The sequence below is a fragment of the Entelurus aequoreus genome, linkage group LG07 (assembly GCF_033978785.1).
Source record: "Entelurus aequoreus isolate RoL-2023_Sb linkage group LG07, RoL_Eaeq_v1.1, whole genome shotgun sequence".
Classification (NCBI taxonomy): Eukaryota; Metazoa; Chordata; class Actinopteri; order Syngnathiformes; family Syngnathidae; genus Entelurus; species Entelurus aequoreus.
The window spans coordinates 15,322,958-15,336,729 of NC_084737.1; the positions used below are offsets into that span (position 1 = coordinate 15,322,958).

A 13,772-nucleotide genomic window follows, 5' to 3' on the forward strand; every position below is an offset into this window, starting at 1 on the left:
TACTGCAACAGTAGACATTATCCAGCATGTGATAGATATTATCTTAACTTACTTTATTAAACACCATTAAAGGCCTACTGAAACCCACTACTACCGACCACGCAGTCTGATAGTTTATATATCAATGATGAAATCTTAACATTGCAACACATGCCAATACGGCCGGGTTAACTTATAAAGTGCAATTTTAAATTTCCCGGGAAATATCCGGCTGAAAATGTCTCGGTATGATGACTTTTGCGCGTGAGGTCACGGATTGTAGCAGACATTTTGGAACAGCACGGTGGCCAGCTTAAGTCGTCTGTTTTCATCGCAAAATTCCACAGTATTCTGGACATCTGTGTTGGTGAATCTTTTGCAATTTGTTTAATGAACAATGGAGATAGCAAAGAAGAAAGCTGTAGGTGGGATCGGTGTATTAGCGGCTGGCTACAGAAACACAACGCCGTCCGCCGCCGCGCTGCTGTCCTTACCGGTGTCTGGGTTGACTTCCTCCGTCTCCGGGCCGCCGACCGCACCGATGATCGTGGTGAAGTCCTCCGTCGCGCCATCGATCGCTGGAACGCAGGTGAGCACCGGTGGTGATGAGCAGATGAGGGCTGGCGTAGGTGGAGAGCTAATGTTTTTAGCACAGCTCTGTCGAGGTCCTGTAGTTAAGTTAGCTTCAATGGCGTCGTTAGCAACAGCATTGCTAGGCTTCGCCAGGCGGGACAGCATTAACCGTGTGGTTACAGGTCCAGGGTTTAGTTCAGTGTCTCCTGATAGTAGAAGTAATAGTAGTATTGTTGATCTTCGGTCTATCCTTCCAGTCAGGGGTATGTTTCTTCTGTTTCTGTCCGCAGTTAAGCACGATGCTATCACGTTAGCTCCAAAGCTAAAGTGTTTCGCCGATGTATTGTCGTGGAGATAAAAGTCACTGTTGTACCTAAGTTACGGTCAGAGCGAAAAAAGATACATCCTGGCGTCCTGCACTGCACTCTAATCCTTCACTCTCACTTTCCTCATCCACGAATCTTCCAACCTCGCTCAAATTAATGGGGTAATCGTCGCTTCCTCGGTCCGAATCGCTCTCGCTGCTTGTGGCCATGTTTGTAAACAATGTGCAGATGTGAGGAGCTCCACAACCTGTGACGTCATGCTACTTCCGGTACAGGCAAGGCTTTTTTATCAGCGACCAAAAGTTGCGAACTTTATCGTCGATGTTCTCTACTAAATCCTTTCAGCAAAAATATGGCAATATCGCAAAATGATCAAGTATGACACATAGAATCGACCTGCTATCCCCTTTTAAATAAGAAAATGTCACTTCAGTAGGCCTTTAAATTTGAGCCACATTAGACACATTTGCAGTAATTCATGTTGCCAGAAGTGATTGATAAATCATCTTTGCTCACAGTTAGCATGTCTTCATACTATACCAGCTGTTTAAAAAAGTATTAACTTTCAAGTAATGTTTCTATTTTCTATAAAAACACCACTTTTTAAGCACATTAACAGGTAACTATTTGTTGACTGTTTTCTTGGTCATTAATGTTTACTCTTTTTATATATAAACAGAAGATGTTTCTGCGTGTCTTGTTTAGCCGAGAGCAGAATGTCCGGCTGTGTGATCCAACACTTGATGGCTTCCTAAAAGAAGGTAAGTCTTAGCGTCAAGATAAAACAATGTTACAATTAAGATGAGGGGTGTCCTGAGCCAATATTAATATTGAATATTGGTCCAAAATCAGCAATAAAACATGTATCAGATGATTTCAGCTTGCATTAAACAATGTTGCAGACTAAAACTGCACATTTGTCAATATAAACAATTATCACATAATTATTGTTGTATAGCATGTACACAGACACACAAAGTCCCCAAGGCAGAAGCTTAATAGAAAGTATCCAGTAACAAACGTGTTCGCATCATTCAACTTACTGCGTCATGAGCTTAATTTAATGAATTATTGTGGCCGTTGGATGTACGCCAAAAACAATAAAACTAATTAGCACTCAACTTCAAAAGCATACATTTGGTTAGTGCTTTTGATACAAACCATTGTTCTCTTAAGTAATTTCTCTCGGCCAATAATTTTCTAACATTCTACCATAAAAAAATAAAAGTATGTACTTTTATGTTGTAAGTTTAGTGTTTTTCATACCCAACATTGTTCTGTGAATAATTTCACTTGATCAAGCCTTTTTAAACATTCCACTCTATAAAATAATAAAAGTATGTTCTATAATTTGTGCTAATATATCAGATTAATATCAGTGTTAGTTTTGTTTTAGTTGTAGTCTGACAATGCAAGTCATATTTTAGTCATCTAAATGGATTTAGTTTTAGTGTAGGTAGTCAAAATTTTAGTAGACTAAAATTACAGTAAATTTAGACAAAAGTTGAAAGGATAACGCGTCTTTAAAGTTAACTTGGAACCTTCCGAGTCACATTGAGCAATGAAGAACTTGGTAATCACTGACCATCAACATTTATCTTCACATTTAATTTAAAAGTTGTAACGGGAGCATTTACAGTTCCATTTAATGCCCCTGCTTTGTTCATATTCTTTACAACACAGGTGTGTCATCATCATCCTTAAACTCAGCATCTGATGTTACTATTATTTCTAAACTTCACCATGTGTAACACTCCGGAGTAAAGCAGCTGCTGCCCAAGGAAGTCCTACAAGACCATGCCATGATGCAAAAGCGATAGGTGGCTCCAATGAAACAAAGAGTAACACATTTAAAGGGGTCTAAATACTGTCCGTACCCATTGTACTTTTCATCACCTTCATTTCATGCACAGTGTTGTGAGTTGCTCTATTTTCAGAGGTCGGTCACTAAATACTGCTGATCAATGTGATCTTGTAGGCTGGAACCAGTGTCCAGCAGCATCTGAACATCACCAACCAAAGTTGTCAGCCCTACCTTCTTGCTGAGGGAGCAACAAGAATCAGAATTCACACCTACTTCCTTGTGACTGACAGGTATGCACTTCCATCTATGGCAACAGCTTCTGTGGGAGCCCTTAATGAACTCTTTGAAGCGTTTTATGTCTTTGGTTACGTCATATAATTGATAAATGATCATTTAGGCTTTCATACATAGCTTGTTCAGTCTGGTGAAGTCCTTCAATGCAAGGTATTGTTGCAGGTTTTGTTTAGCTAAAAAAAGATGACTTCCAAGCAGAGTTTTCTGAAGGTTCTCCTAAAATAGTGTAGTGAACCAAAGACACCCACACTGCTTACGCTCAAGAATTGTCTCTTAATCCAACTCTTCCCTAAGTTTTAGATGTGAAGAGTTCATGCTCATTTAATTCCCTGACATATTTTCACACAGCTGAGAACTTTTCAGTGCATGTGATGCATGACATTTTGCAAGGGGTGGCCCAGTATGAATTGAAATTATTGTTCACATATGTTAAAGAACAAAATGTTACATTGGGTGGAATCAATTTAAGAATACAATGTTTTGAGAATGGATTCATTGAGAGAAACAAAAGGCAAGTAGCTGTGAATTCAGGTGGAGAGTTCAATGATTTTGTACTGAATTGGTTTTTAGTCATGAGGAATATTCCCTGTATTTTCACCAATTTTATTACAAGGACTGTGTGTATATTTAGAACATTTGACTGTGGAACACCACAAATTGTTCAAGATGTTGTATCCCCAGAACTTCTGAAAGTTAACTGGGCTAAACTCAGTGGTTTTGTGTACTGCCCACATTTGGTCATTTGTGGCAAATTAGAGAAAGAAATGCCTGTGTTTTACCAGATGAAGTCAATTCTAATTATAAACAAGACACTCTAGCTTCTCACTTGACCTTTTATGTACAGTAACCATTCAAGAACATGTCCATGCTTATGGAGTGACCAGGTCAAAGCAAAACTTTGTGGTGTTCCATGTTGACAACCTGCATGATGCCAGGCCTTTTGACATACAAATGTCATGTAGAGAATGATAGAGCTTTGTTTGTTGTGCCATATTGTGTTCTCTGGTGAGCTAGCACTGCTAATTTCAGTACTGATGACAATTTAATAAATGTTTTTGCTGTAAATGTATATGTATTAATTTCTGATGCGTTACTAATTTAGTAATATAGAGCATAATATAAATATGTATCAAAATAACACTGCAGGTAAGTAAAAATTACTACAAATTGGTGTTAAGTGTTATCATATTACTCTGACCAGAGTGAAAAAGCAACAGTGTTAAATATTTTTTACACATTTCATTGTTAATTGTGACACTAAATTGAGTAGAATTAACTCTGAAAAGTTGACACTGGCCATACAGTAAATTTTACTCTAATTTTAAGTGGGACCAAATGTAATCTGAAACGGTTAATATCAACTTTTTAAGAGTTAATCCAACATGCGTTTTTTGTTTTTTTTACTGTGTAGTAATATTAATAATTAAGATAGTAAACACAATAAGATCATTCAAAACGTAAGGATTGAACATGATCAGTAAAAGCCTGATTAAAAAAGTGTGTCTTTGTGAGGTCGAGTTAATAACGTTCAGTTTCATGGCAAATCATCAATTTGACCATCAAAGTTTGTCCCATTATGGAGTAGGCTAAATTACTTTGTTCAGTTCAGTTTATTTATATATATTAATAGCACATTTAAAACAAGCACAGTTGACCAAAGTTCTGTACAGACATAAACAATTTTCAACAAAAAAAAGGGGCACATTTATATTGTAACATGGAAGGATGAATACAACACAATAGTAAAACATATCTTAAAAGAAGTGCAGAATCACCTAAAATACTATAATGCAATAATTAATAAATGTATAAAACAAGAAATAAAAACAACCAAGAAATCCTGTCTAACTGGATTTGAACGTCATGGAGTAAAAAAATGTTTTTAGCCTAGATTTAAATTGTCTCAGAGGCTGGGAGGACCTAATAGATAGTGGAAGGTTGTTCCACAGTCTGGGCCCTGCCACTGAGAAGGCTCTATCTCCTCTGGTTTTTAGCCTAGTTTTTGGGACAGCCAGGAGGAGCTGGTCTAAAGACCTCAGGGTCCTGCTGGGACAACAAGGCTGCAGCAGCTCAATAAGATAGGGCGGAGCTACTTGGTGTAAGCATTTAAAAACTGAGTACAATTTTAAAATGAACTCTAAAAGTAACTGGGAGAATAATGATAAACGGAACAATTCCAATAGGTCACGAGCAGCAATAATAATAAATGGAACAATTCCAATATGTCAGGATCAGCGATAATAATAAATGGAACATTTACAATAGGTCAGGATCTGCAATAATAATAATTACAACATTTACAATAGATCCAATGCAGCTTCTGCTGCTCGTGACCTAACAAGTGCAAATAAATGAGGTTTCCTCTCTGGCTTTCATACAGGGTTTCTGCAGGTATCAGCAGATCTAATTTAATGCTATTTTAATGCCACTTAAAACACATTTAATGCCTGTGTCCTATTGCAGGTAGTTATTATATATAATCAAAAACGTACTATTGTCTATATAGACACAATTCTAAGCATTTGACAATATTAATCTTGAATAGTTGAACAGCTTACATTAACTGTTACTCTGTAGTGAATTAAAATTGACTCACAAGATTGTTTAATCTGGGAATGTATTTTTCTGTAGTGGTAGCAGCAGCTGCCAGTTGTGGTGGCGACAGCAGAGGTTGCTTTGTGGGTCACGGCCCAAAAAATTTGGCACCGTTAACCGCCGCCTGCCTTTAATCGCCGACTTGAGATTAGCTAAAAGCATTTGTTATTTTACCTAAATATATGTTTAGTAATGCCTGTGGATATCAAATGTAATGCTTTTTAATGCCATTTAAGGCCTTAATTATAGCAAAATCCATTCAGTGAATTTTAATACTCACCCGCAAAAAGCCTGTGATGTTTTCGATTTTCAGATTAATCGCAATTCTTATTTGTAACGATTCTTAATCGATTCAAAAACATCAAAAATGGATTTAAATTATTACAATTGTTTTCAATCTGTTCTGTCCAGTCACTCTGACAAATCATGTTGTTGATGTAGATGATCATATCTACTGTACAGATTTACTTTAGAAAAGTGTGGGATACTTATCTTACCTTATTTGTATTTGACTTTATTAAATGTTTGGGTAGAATTTCATTAAACAAAAACACATTTCTTTAATGTAATATATAAATTGTTCATAACTGTTTATTTTATGGAGGAATGTAGTTAATCATAGAACCGGCATCTAATGTTACTAAAAAAAGTATTGGTTTTGAATCGAGAATCAATTCTGAATCGAATCGTGTGGTGCCCAAAGATTCACAGCCCTACAAGTTTACATTTCTTTGTGCTATTATCTTGCACATGTAAGAGGTCATTAGCCCAATTATGGCTTTATAGATAAAAGTGTACCAATGCCTCAAATTTCAAGTAGAAAGATCTGGCCATCCTATGTGAGAGTACAACTCACAATGATGTATCTTGGCTTTACCGTTGGTAATAAATAATAAAGTTGTTCCTTTTTTAAGTTACCGTCTGTATGTAAGAGCTGTAGAACGTTATGTTATCAATTTGACCCATTTTCTACCAGTTACTGCTATTAGTATGTAGCATTTCCTTCTTGGTTGACAAAGGGTAAATGGCTAGAATTGCCCTCTAGTGTTTGGGAGGTGCATAGCGTTTGGCCAATGAATTACAAAGCTGTGTACAAAAATTAAAAGACATAATTACAAGTATCCAAGTGTTACAGTGCAAGTGATCCCACCAAAGGCAGCAAAAACATTTAATCGTAACTCGTTTTTGAAGCCATAAACATAAAAAAAGAGACAGTATAACACGAGGAGCAGTTGGATGATGAGCAAAGCACATCTCCTTCTCGTCTTCAAGTGTGACCACGCTCCTCAGTGGTCGCTCTGTGTCCCAGTGCACAAAAGATCCTGGAGGAAAAGGATGACAGGACAAGAATCCAAGTGGAAATGTTAGCTCAAAGACGAGTTTGGATGCGTAAACGGTCCATGTGAGCTAGGCCTGGGCGATATGGCCTAAAAATAAAATCTCAGATTTTTTCACAAGAAAGTCGATTTACGATTTTTTTTTCCCACCTACTTTTAAAGAAAGCAAAAAGTTTGTTTTGCTGCCGCATTTTTTGAACAAACGTTGCAGCGTGCAGTCAGTTGTTCCAGGTGTGTTGCCGCAAATCTCAACTACTGACAACACTTTTCTTTTCTTTGGAACGTCTCGCTCTCGTTAGTGTTAGCATTAGCCATGTTTTGCTAGGTGTGAATCTCCGCTAAAGAAATGAGGGTGGAAGCTCCTCAGGACAAAACATATTTTAAATCTACTGCAACAAAAAACTCAAATTGAAAAAAACAACAATATATCGGCAAAGTGTGAGCTAACTTACTGTGTTCCGACTGCTTTCATCCGTTGAGTTCTTTGAGCGCTCAGTATCATCGTCACCAGCTGTCAGACAAACACAAACACACCGTGGCATCAATGCTTTACATTTTGTACCTTTACTTCCTTCCAAAGGTACGAAGAGTCCAGAACTTTTATGGTAGTCAGAATGCTAACGTAGGGGATCAAATACTCATGTTCCCCACTGTACATCTAGAACAGGGGTGGGCAATTAATTTTTACCGGGGGCCGCATGAGCAACCCGAGCACTGCTGGAGGGCCACATCGACAATATTTCAATTAAATTTTGCTCAATATTATTTTTGATGTATACCGTAAGATAAATAATAATAATAATAATTAATAATAATAGTAATACTTCAACATAGTGTGTGTAACAGCATTCCATGACTAATATAAATAAATTAACATTAATAATAAATGACAGTAAAATAAGCACACGTATGACTGAGGAGTCATAGTGTAACTTTGTGTGGTGTTTGAGTTGTCCGACTTTTTGTGTGGCCATAAACGCACCAGTGGTTTAGTGCTATGAGTGTTGGTGACAGATGACAAGTTGGTTTTGGCCTGGTTTGTACGGCAGAAAATGACTAGTTTTTCGAGATAGAATTGTTTTACTCATGTTTTTGGTGTGGTTATGTCCGAATATAAACAGTTTTGCTCAATAAAGTGATCGATGTAATTCCTGTCCTCGAAGCATCTCGATAGACGTTACAATAATTGAACGGTGTTCAATTGAACGGTGTTGACGAACACCGTTATGGCCGCTTGTTGTCACTGTCACTCAAAGTTGCATTGCAAAATTACATAGAATAAATATGTTTATTTTGTTTAGAATTCAGATGGGATTTGATTTGGTGCGCGACATATATTTTGGTTGAGAAACATCAAGAAGCAGAGTGGTGCACTTCTACTTCCTGTCAAAAGTTAGATATGTGACACGTTTACATTTCCTGCGTGTCAGCAGGTCACGTGACTCGTGACAGGGTATCTTATCATCCATCCATCCATCCATTTTCTACCGTACATTTTAATTAGGGCTATCAAACGATTAACATTTATATTTAATATTAAATTATGCTTTTTCACATTTTGTCCATAGTTAACTCATAATTAATCAAGGTTAATCACAGATAGTTTATTAGCTTTAATAAGTTTACCTTACACCAGTGGTTCTCAAACTTATTTTCACTAAGTACCACCTCAGAAAACACTTGGCTACCTCCATAATGACCAGCATTAAAATACAGTAGAGTAGAATAAGTTTTATTTTACAAGTATATTTACGTCACACTACCGTCATGGCGAAGCGCAAAGCAGACGATCAAAGCAGACGATGCGAGCGGTGCGAGCGAGGGGGAAAAAGCACGCCAAAAGTCGTCAAAAGTGTGGGAGTATTTCAATAAACGGCCTAATAATGTTGTTGTATGCACACTGTGTCGAGCGGAAATGGCCTATCATAGCAGCACAACGGCTATGAACGAACATTTGAAAAGAAAACCATCAACCATCAACTAGTCAATCGTCCGCGCGAGTATACGTTGTCATAATTACACAAAAACATGAATGTGTCATTTGTATCTGCTAGGGGTGTAACGGTACGTGTTTTGTATTTAACCGTTTCGGTACGGGGCTTTCGGTTCGGTACGGGGGTGTACCGAAAGAGTTTCTAAGCTAAAGCTAACTTTAGCTGCTAACGTGTTAACAAGCTGCTTTGCTCCTTCTGCTTCTGTCTCAGCATGCAGCATTGTCCCACCCACACAACCATCTGATTGGTACACACAAAGCATTATCAGCCAATCAGCAGTGCGTATTCAAAACGTTATCAGCCAATCAGCAGTGCGTATTCAGAGCGCATGTAGTCAGCGCTTCAGCGTGGAGCAGATAGGTGTTTAGCAGGTGAGCATCGGGCAGCGGACTCTCCCAAAATGATAATAAACACCTCCCAGTCAACTACTAGTAACATCACTATGAGCCCGTTGACCTTCTAGGAACTTAAACTGCAGCTCAGCTCACTCGCAGTCCTGGTTTGAGGTGAAGGCTAATTACCTCTCAGTTCCAGCCACATCAACCCCTTCTGAGCGCCTATTTTCAGCTGCTGGGAATATTGTAAACATGAAAAGAACCAGAGCATGTAGACATGCTAACCTTTCTTCATTACAACTGTTAGTCACTCACTAGAATGAGTAGAATTGGTTATTGTGTACTGTGTTGGACTGGATGTTTATTTTGCACATTTTAAAAGCAGTACTTAATGTTTACAGTGCTCCAGAATATTTAGATTGGCACTTTTTTGTATTGGATGTTTATCTTTATTTTTGCACATTTTAGCAAATAAGCAATACTTTCACTTTTGTTGAAATGTTTACACTGTTGTTACAGAATATTTCGTTTTGCACTTTTTTGTATTGGATGTTTATCTTTATTTTTGCACATTTTAAAGTAAAATAAGCAATACTTTTACTTTTGAAATGCTTATACTATTGCAGAATATTAACATTTGCACTGGATGTTGACTTTTATATTTGCACATTAAAAAGAAAATAAGCTACTTTTAATTTTGTTAAATGTTAAAAGTTTTAAATGTTTACATTGTTACAGAATATTTAGTCATGTTGTTGTCAATGTTGACTGAGTGGCCGAACTTCTTTTTTTTGTAAATAAAAGCCATGCCTTTTGGAAAAACTGGCCTACATTTATTTTTTCATCTTCATTTTGAATAAAAAAATAATCGGTAAAAGGAAAAATAATCTATAGATCAATCGAAAAAATAATCTATAGATTAACCGATTAATCGAAAAAATAATCTATAGATTAATTGATAGAAAAATAATCGTTAGCTGCAGCCTTAATGGTAACCCATGTATTTCGATGAATATGGAATCGTCCATCACAAAGAGATGTCCAACCCTACTATCCAGTAAGACAAAGTGAAGATTTTCAGGCTAAACTTGTAACAAATGTCCACATCAGACTTTTTTTTACGAGTGATTGCTTCAATCCTGCTTTGTTTATGGCGGCTCAAAGAAAAGAGAATATGATTGACTTACCAGCTGGATCACACTTGGCTGAAATGAAAGACAGACAAGATGACTTGGACTTTTGTCTTCACATCACCTTTCTATGTGAGAGTGTGTGCTCTCTCTCTGAGGATCTTGGAGTGTTTGTTGGCACCTTTGCAGCCTGGAGGAAAGCACCAACTCACGGAAAAAGAAGTGTGTCCCTCACCTTGTTTGTTCTTGTGACGTATGGCGACTACGACAACGATGGCGAGGATCACTGCAATGAAGACCGCCACCGTGGCGCCGACGGTGACCCTCACGTTGTCTGTTGAGAGCAAAAAAAGCAGGAAGAGGAAACCTGAATGAGTACTTTTCATGCATGATATCTAATGTCCAGCTTTGTTCTTGTGACATGGATCAATAATGGTGGAAGTTCTGATAAAATATCTCCAATGTTCTTGATTTGAGGATGTAATAATTCAACTCAATGTGTTCTCCTCACCTTCATCACTTGCGTTGCTCAGGATGCTTCTTCTCTCCAGCTTGGTGACCAGGTCCTCTTTGACACCAGACAGCTGAAACACACATTCGTACTTGCCCTCCACTTCGGCCGTCACCTCCACTTTCAGATCCACCGTCATCTGGAAGGTTCCATCGTGGTTGGGCAGCATTTCTCCGTGCACCACGTTCTCGTGGAGATCCTTGCCGTCTTTCCTCCAAAACAAGGCTGCACTGCTGGGGTAGAAACCTGTCGCGAAGCAGCTGACCGGAGAGGACGGTGTCTTCTGGAGGAGAAACACCTCTGGAAGCTCTGCATGGGAAAGAGTGTAAGTTGTAATGTTACTTATGTTCCTACAGGGGGTGGGCTATCAGCATACGTCATGGGGTTTACCTGTTCTCATTAGGACGTCGCTACCAAATCTTACATACTTTTTCAAGTTATCAACACAGATCCCAGTGTAGTACAACTTTAAGTATGCCATAAGATCTCGATCATGGTCCAACGTGTGTTTGATGGGGACGGCTTGTGGTTTTGCTGCAGTCCATGTCCATGTCTTGGTGTCTAATGCTAAAAAATCTTCTCCATCATAACTGGACTGTTCCCAACTCTTGATTTCATCAGTTTCATCATCCCATTCACAGCCGTACATCTTCTGGTAAATGTGAAGACCTGAAAGATTAAGACAGAGTATATAAAATGGAGTAAGCCCTCATCACCATCAACCCACGTGCACACATACACACTTGTGTCTTTAAGAGGTCATACTATGATTTTACTCTACAATCACCACACTTCCTTGTGATCTACATAGCCTGTAATGATGGTGCTTTTTGTCAAACTTTGGATACATTTTGCTTTACAGACCAACTTCAAGCTCTTTCTGAGTGTCTCTTCAAAAGGTTTTCAAGGTACCACACTCGATCATGCTTTGTAAAGGTTTCTTTTAGGCGAACAAGCAGGACAACATACCGCAGTGCCACACTGTACAATGTTCCTGCTCATGTCACAGAAATCAAGAAAAAAAAAACCCATTAATAATAGGGCTCCTACAGCAGCTGCCAACATGCAAGACAAGTGAGTTTTGATAACTTGAGCCCTCTAAGTGTCAGTCATGTGTTTTTTCTACGTCATTATGGATGCACACAGACAAGGTATCAGTGCAGTAATGTGTGTTTATTTTAGTACATCAAATATTTATTAACAAACCTTCAGTGTGGTTGAAGCGCTTCTGTAATCGTTTCAAGTCCTCTTTGTCGATCACTTCATTACGAATACCTAAATCTGTCTGCCACTCAAAGTGATGTTGATCCACCGTTGTAAAGTTCTTCATCCATTCTTGTTTGGCTTCTGCTTTCCTTGTGTTGCTGTCATAGTGACCGATCTGAATGTCATCAAGGTAACCCACGGCCACAAAATCTGGGAAGTTTGTAACTTGAGAGGACGCAGTGTGGAAATACTTGAGCGAGAAAGTCACTGAGAGAAAAGCAAAACAAGATGAGAGTTTTATCTTTTTTTAATATCAACAATGTTCTATGAATATGTAAGTCAACTCTGTCCACAGTTAGACATTAAAGGAGAACTGCACTTTTTCGGGAATTTTGCCTTTTGTTCACAATCATTATGAGAGACAAGAAGACACGTCTTTTCTTCTTTTTAAGATTTTAAACATGATAAAAAACGCTTCAGTTCAAACCCCTCTAAAACAAAAAAATAGTTTGACGGTTTTTGAATGCATTTTTAAAGTGATTTAGCGGTAGAATGTATTTTTCCCATTAGCTGCATTGCTAGCCACCAAGAATGAGACATTTTTACATGTTAGACTGCAAAAAAAAAAAACATTTTGTCTTTTTGTCTCTCATAATGATTGTGATCGATAGGCCAAATTCTAAAAAAGATAGTGCAGTTCCCCTTTAACGTAAATACAAAAAAACTGCTTGATATCACAGAAAATACATTATTTGTATACATATGTAGTGCATATCATCGTTTATTATTGTTTATATTTATAAAAAGTGACTAAAATGCACTTGTTCATAACCATTCATGTTGGGTCAAAGTAACCAATGTCAACAATAGTCATGAAAATAAAAACAGTGTCATAATAGGTGTCAATTTATTAAATGATTTTGGAATATTAGAATGGACTTACCAGGCAGTACACGGTGTATTTGCACAATTAGCATCGACAACACAAGCAAGTTCATGATCTGCTGTCACAAGTGCAGAATGAAAATATTTGTTAGTTAGCAACTTAGCGAGACAAAGAAAGTGACAAACTTACCTGGCGATTGTTAATAACAAAGTTGCTACAGTTTGGTTATTATACAGGTTACGGAGCGTAAATTAAGTATTGTTGACAGTTTTTGAATGCATTTTCAAAGTGAGTTAGAGGTAGAATGGATTTTTCCCATTAGCTGCATTGCTAGCCACCAAGAACGAGACGATTTTTACATGTTAGACTGCAAAAAAAGACACAATTTTGTCTTCTTGTCCCTCATGATTGTGATCGATAGGCAAAATTCTAAAAAAAAAAAAGTGCAGTTGCCCTTTAACGTAAATACAAAAAAACTGCTTGATACTACAGAAAATACATTATTTGTATACATACGTAGTGCATATCATCGTTTATTTGTTTATATTCCCTTTGAAAAATAAACTATAAAAAGTGACTAAAATGCACTTGTTCGTAACCACTCATGTTGGGTCAAAGTAAACAATGTCAACAATAGTCATGAAAATAAAAACAGTGTCATAATAGGTGTCAATTTATTAAATGATTTTGGAATATTAGAATGGACTTACCAGGCACTATAAGGTGTATATGCACAAATAGCATTGATAACACAAGCAAGTTCATGATCTCCTGTCACAAGTGCAGAATGAAAATATTTGTT

The 13,772-nt window shown here is 37.5% G+C and overlaps 1 protein-coding gene across 1 annotated transcript; it reads right to left on the minus strand.

Moving 5' to 3' along the window:
• Window positions 1–6,215: 6,215 nt before the first annotated feature.
• LOC133653255 (class I histocompatibility antigen, F10 alpha chain-like) lies at window positions 6,216–12,388 on the minus strand (the record flags this gene model as incomplete). The annotated part of the gene is made up of 7 exons (XM_062052336.1): window positions 6,216–6,893; window positions 7,361–7,419; window positions 10,425–10,442; window positions 10,603–10,701; window positions 10,879–11,187; window positions 11,269–11,547; window positions 12,085–12,388. Coding segments are annotated over 7 exons (1,104 nt in total), but the record flags the coding sequence as incomplete, so codon positions are not given.
• Between the last annotated feature and the right edge of the window lie 1,384 nt (window positions 12,389–13,772).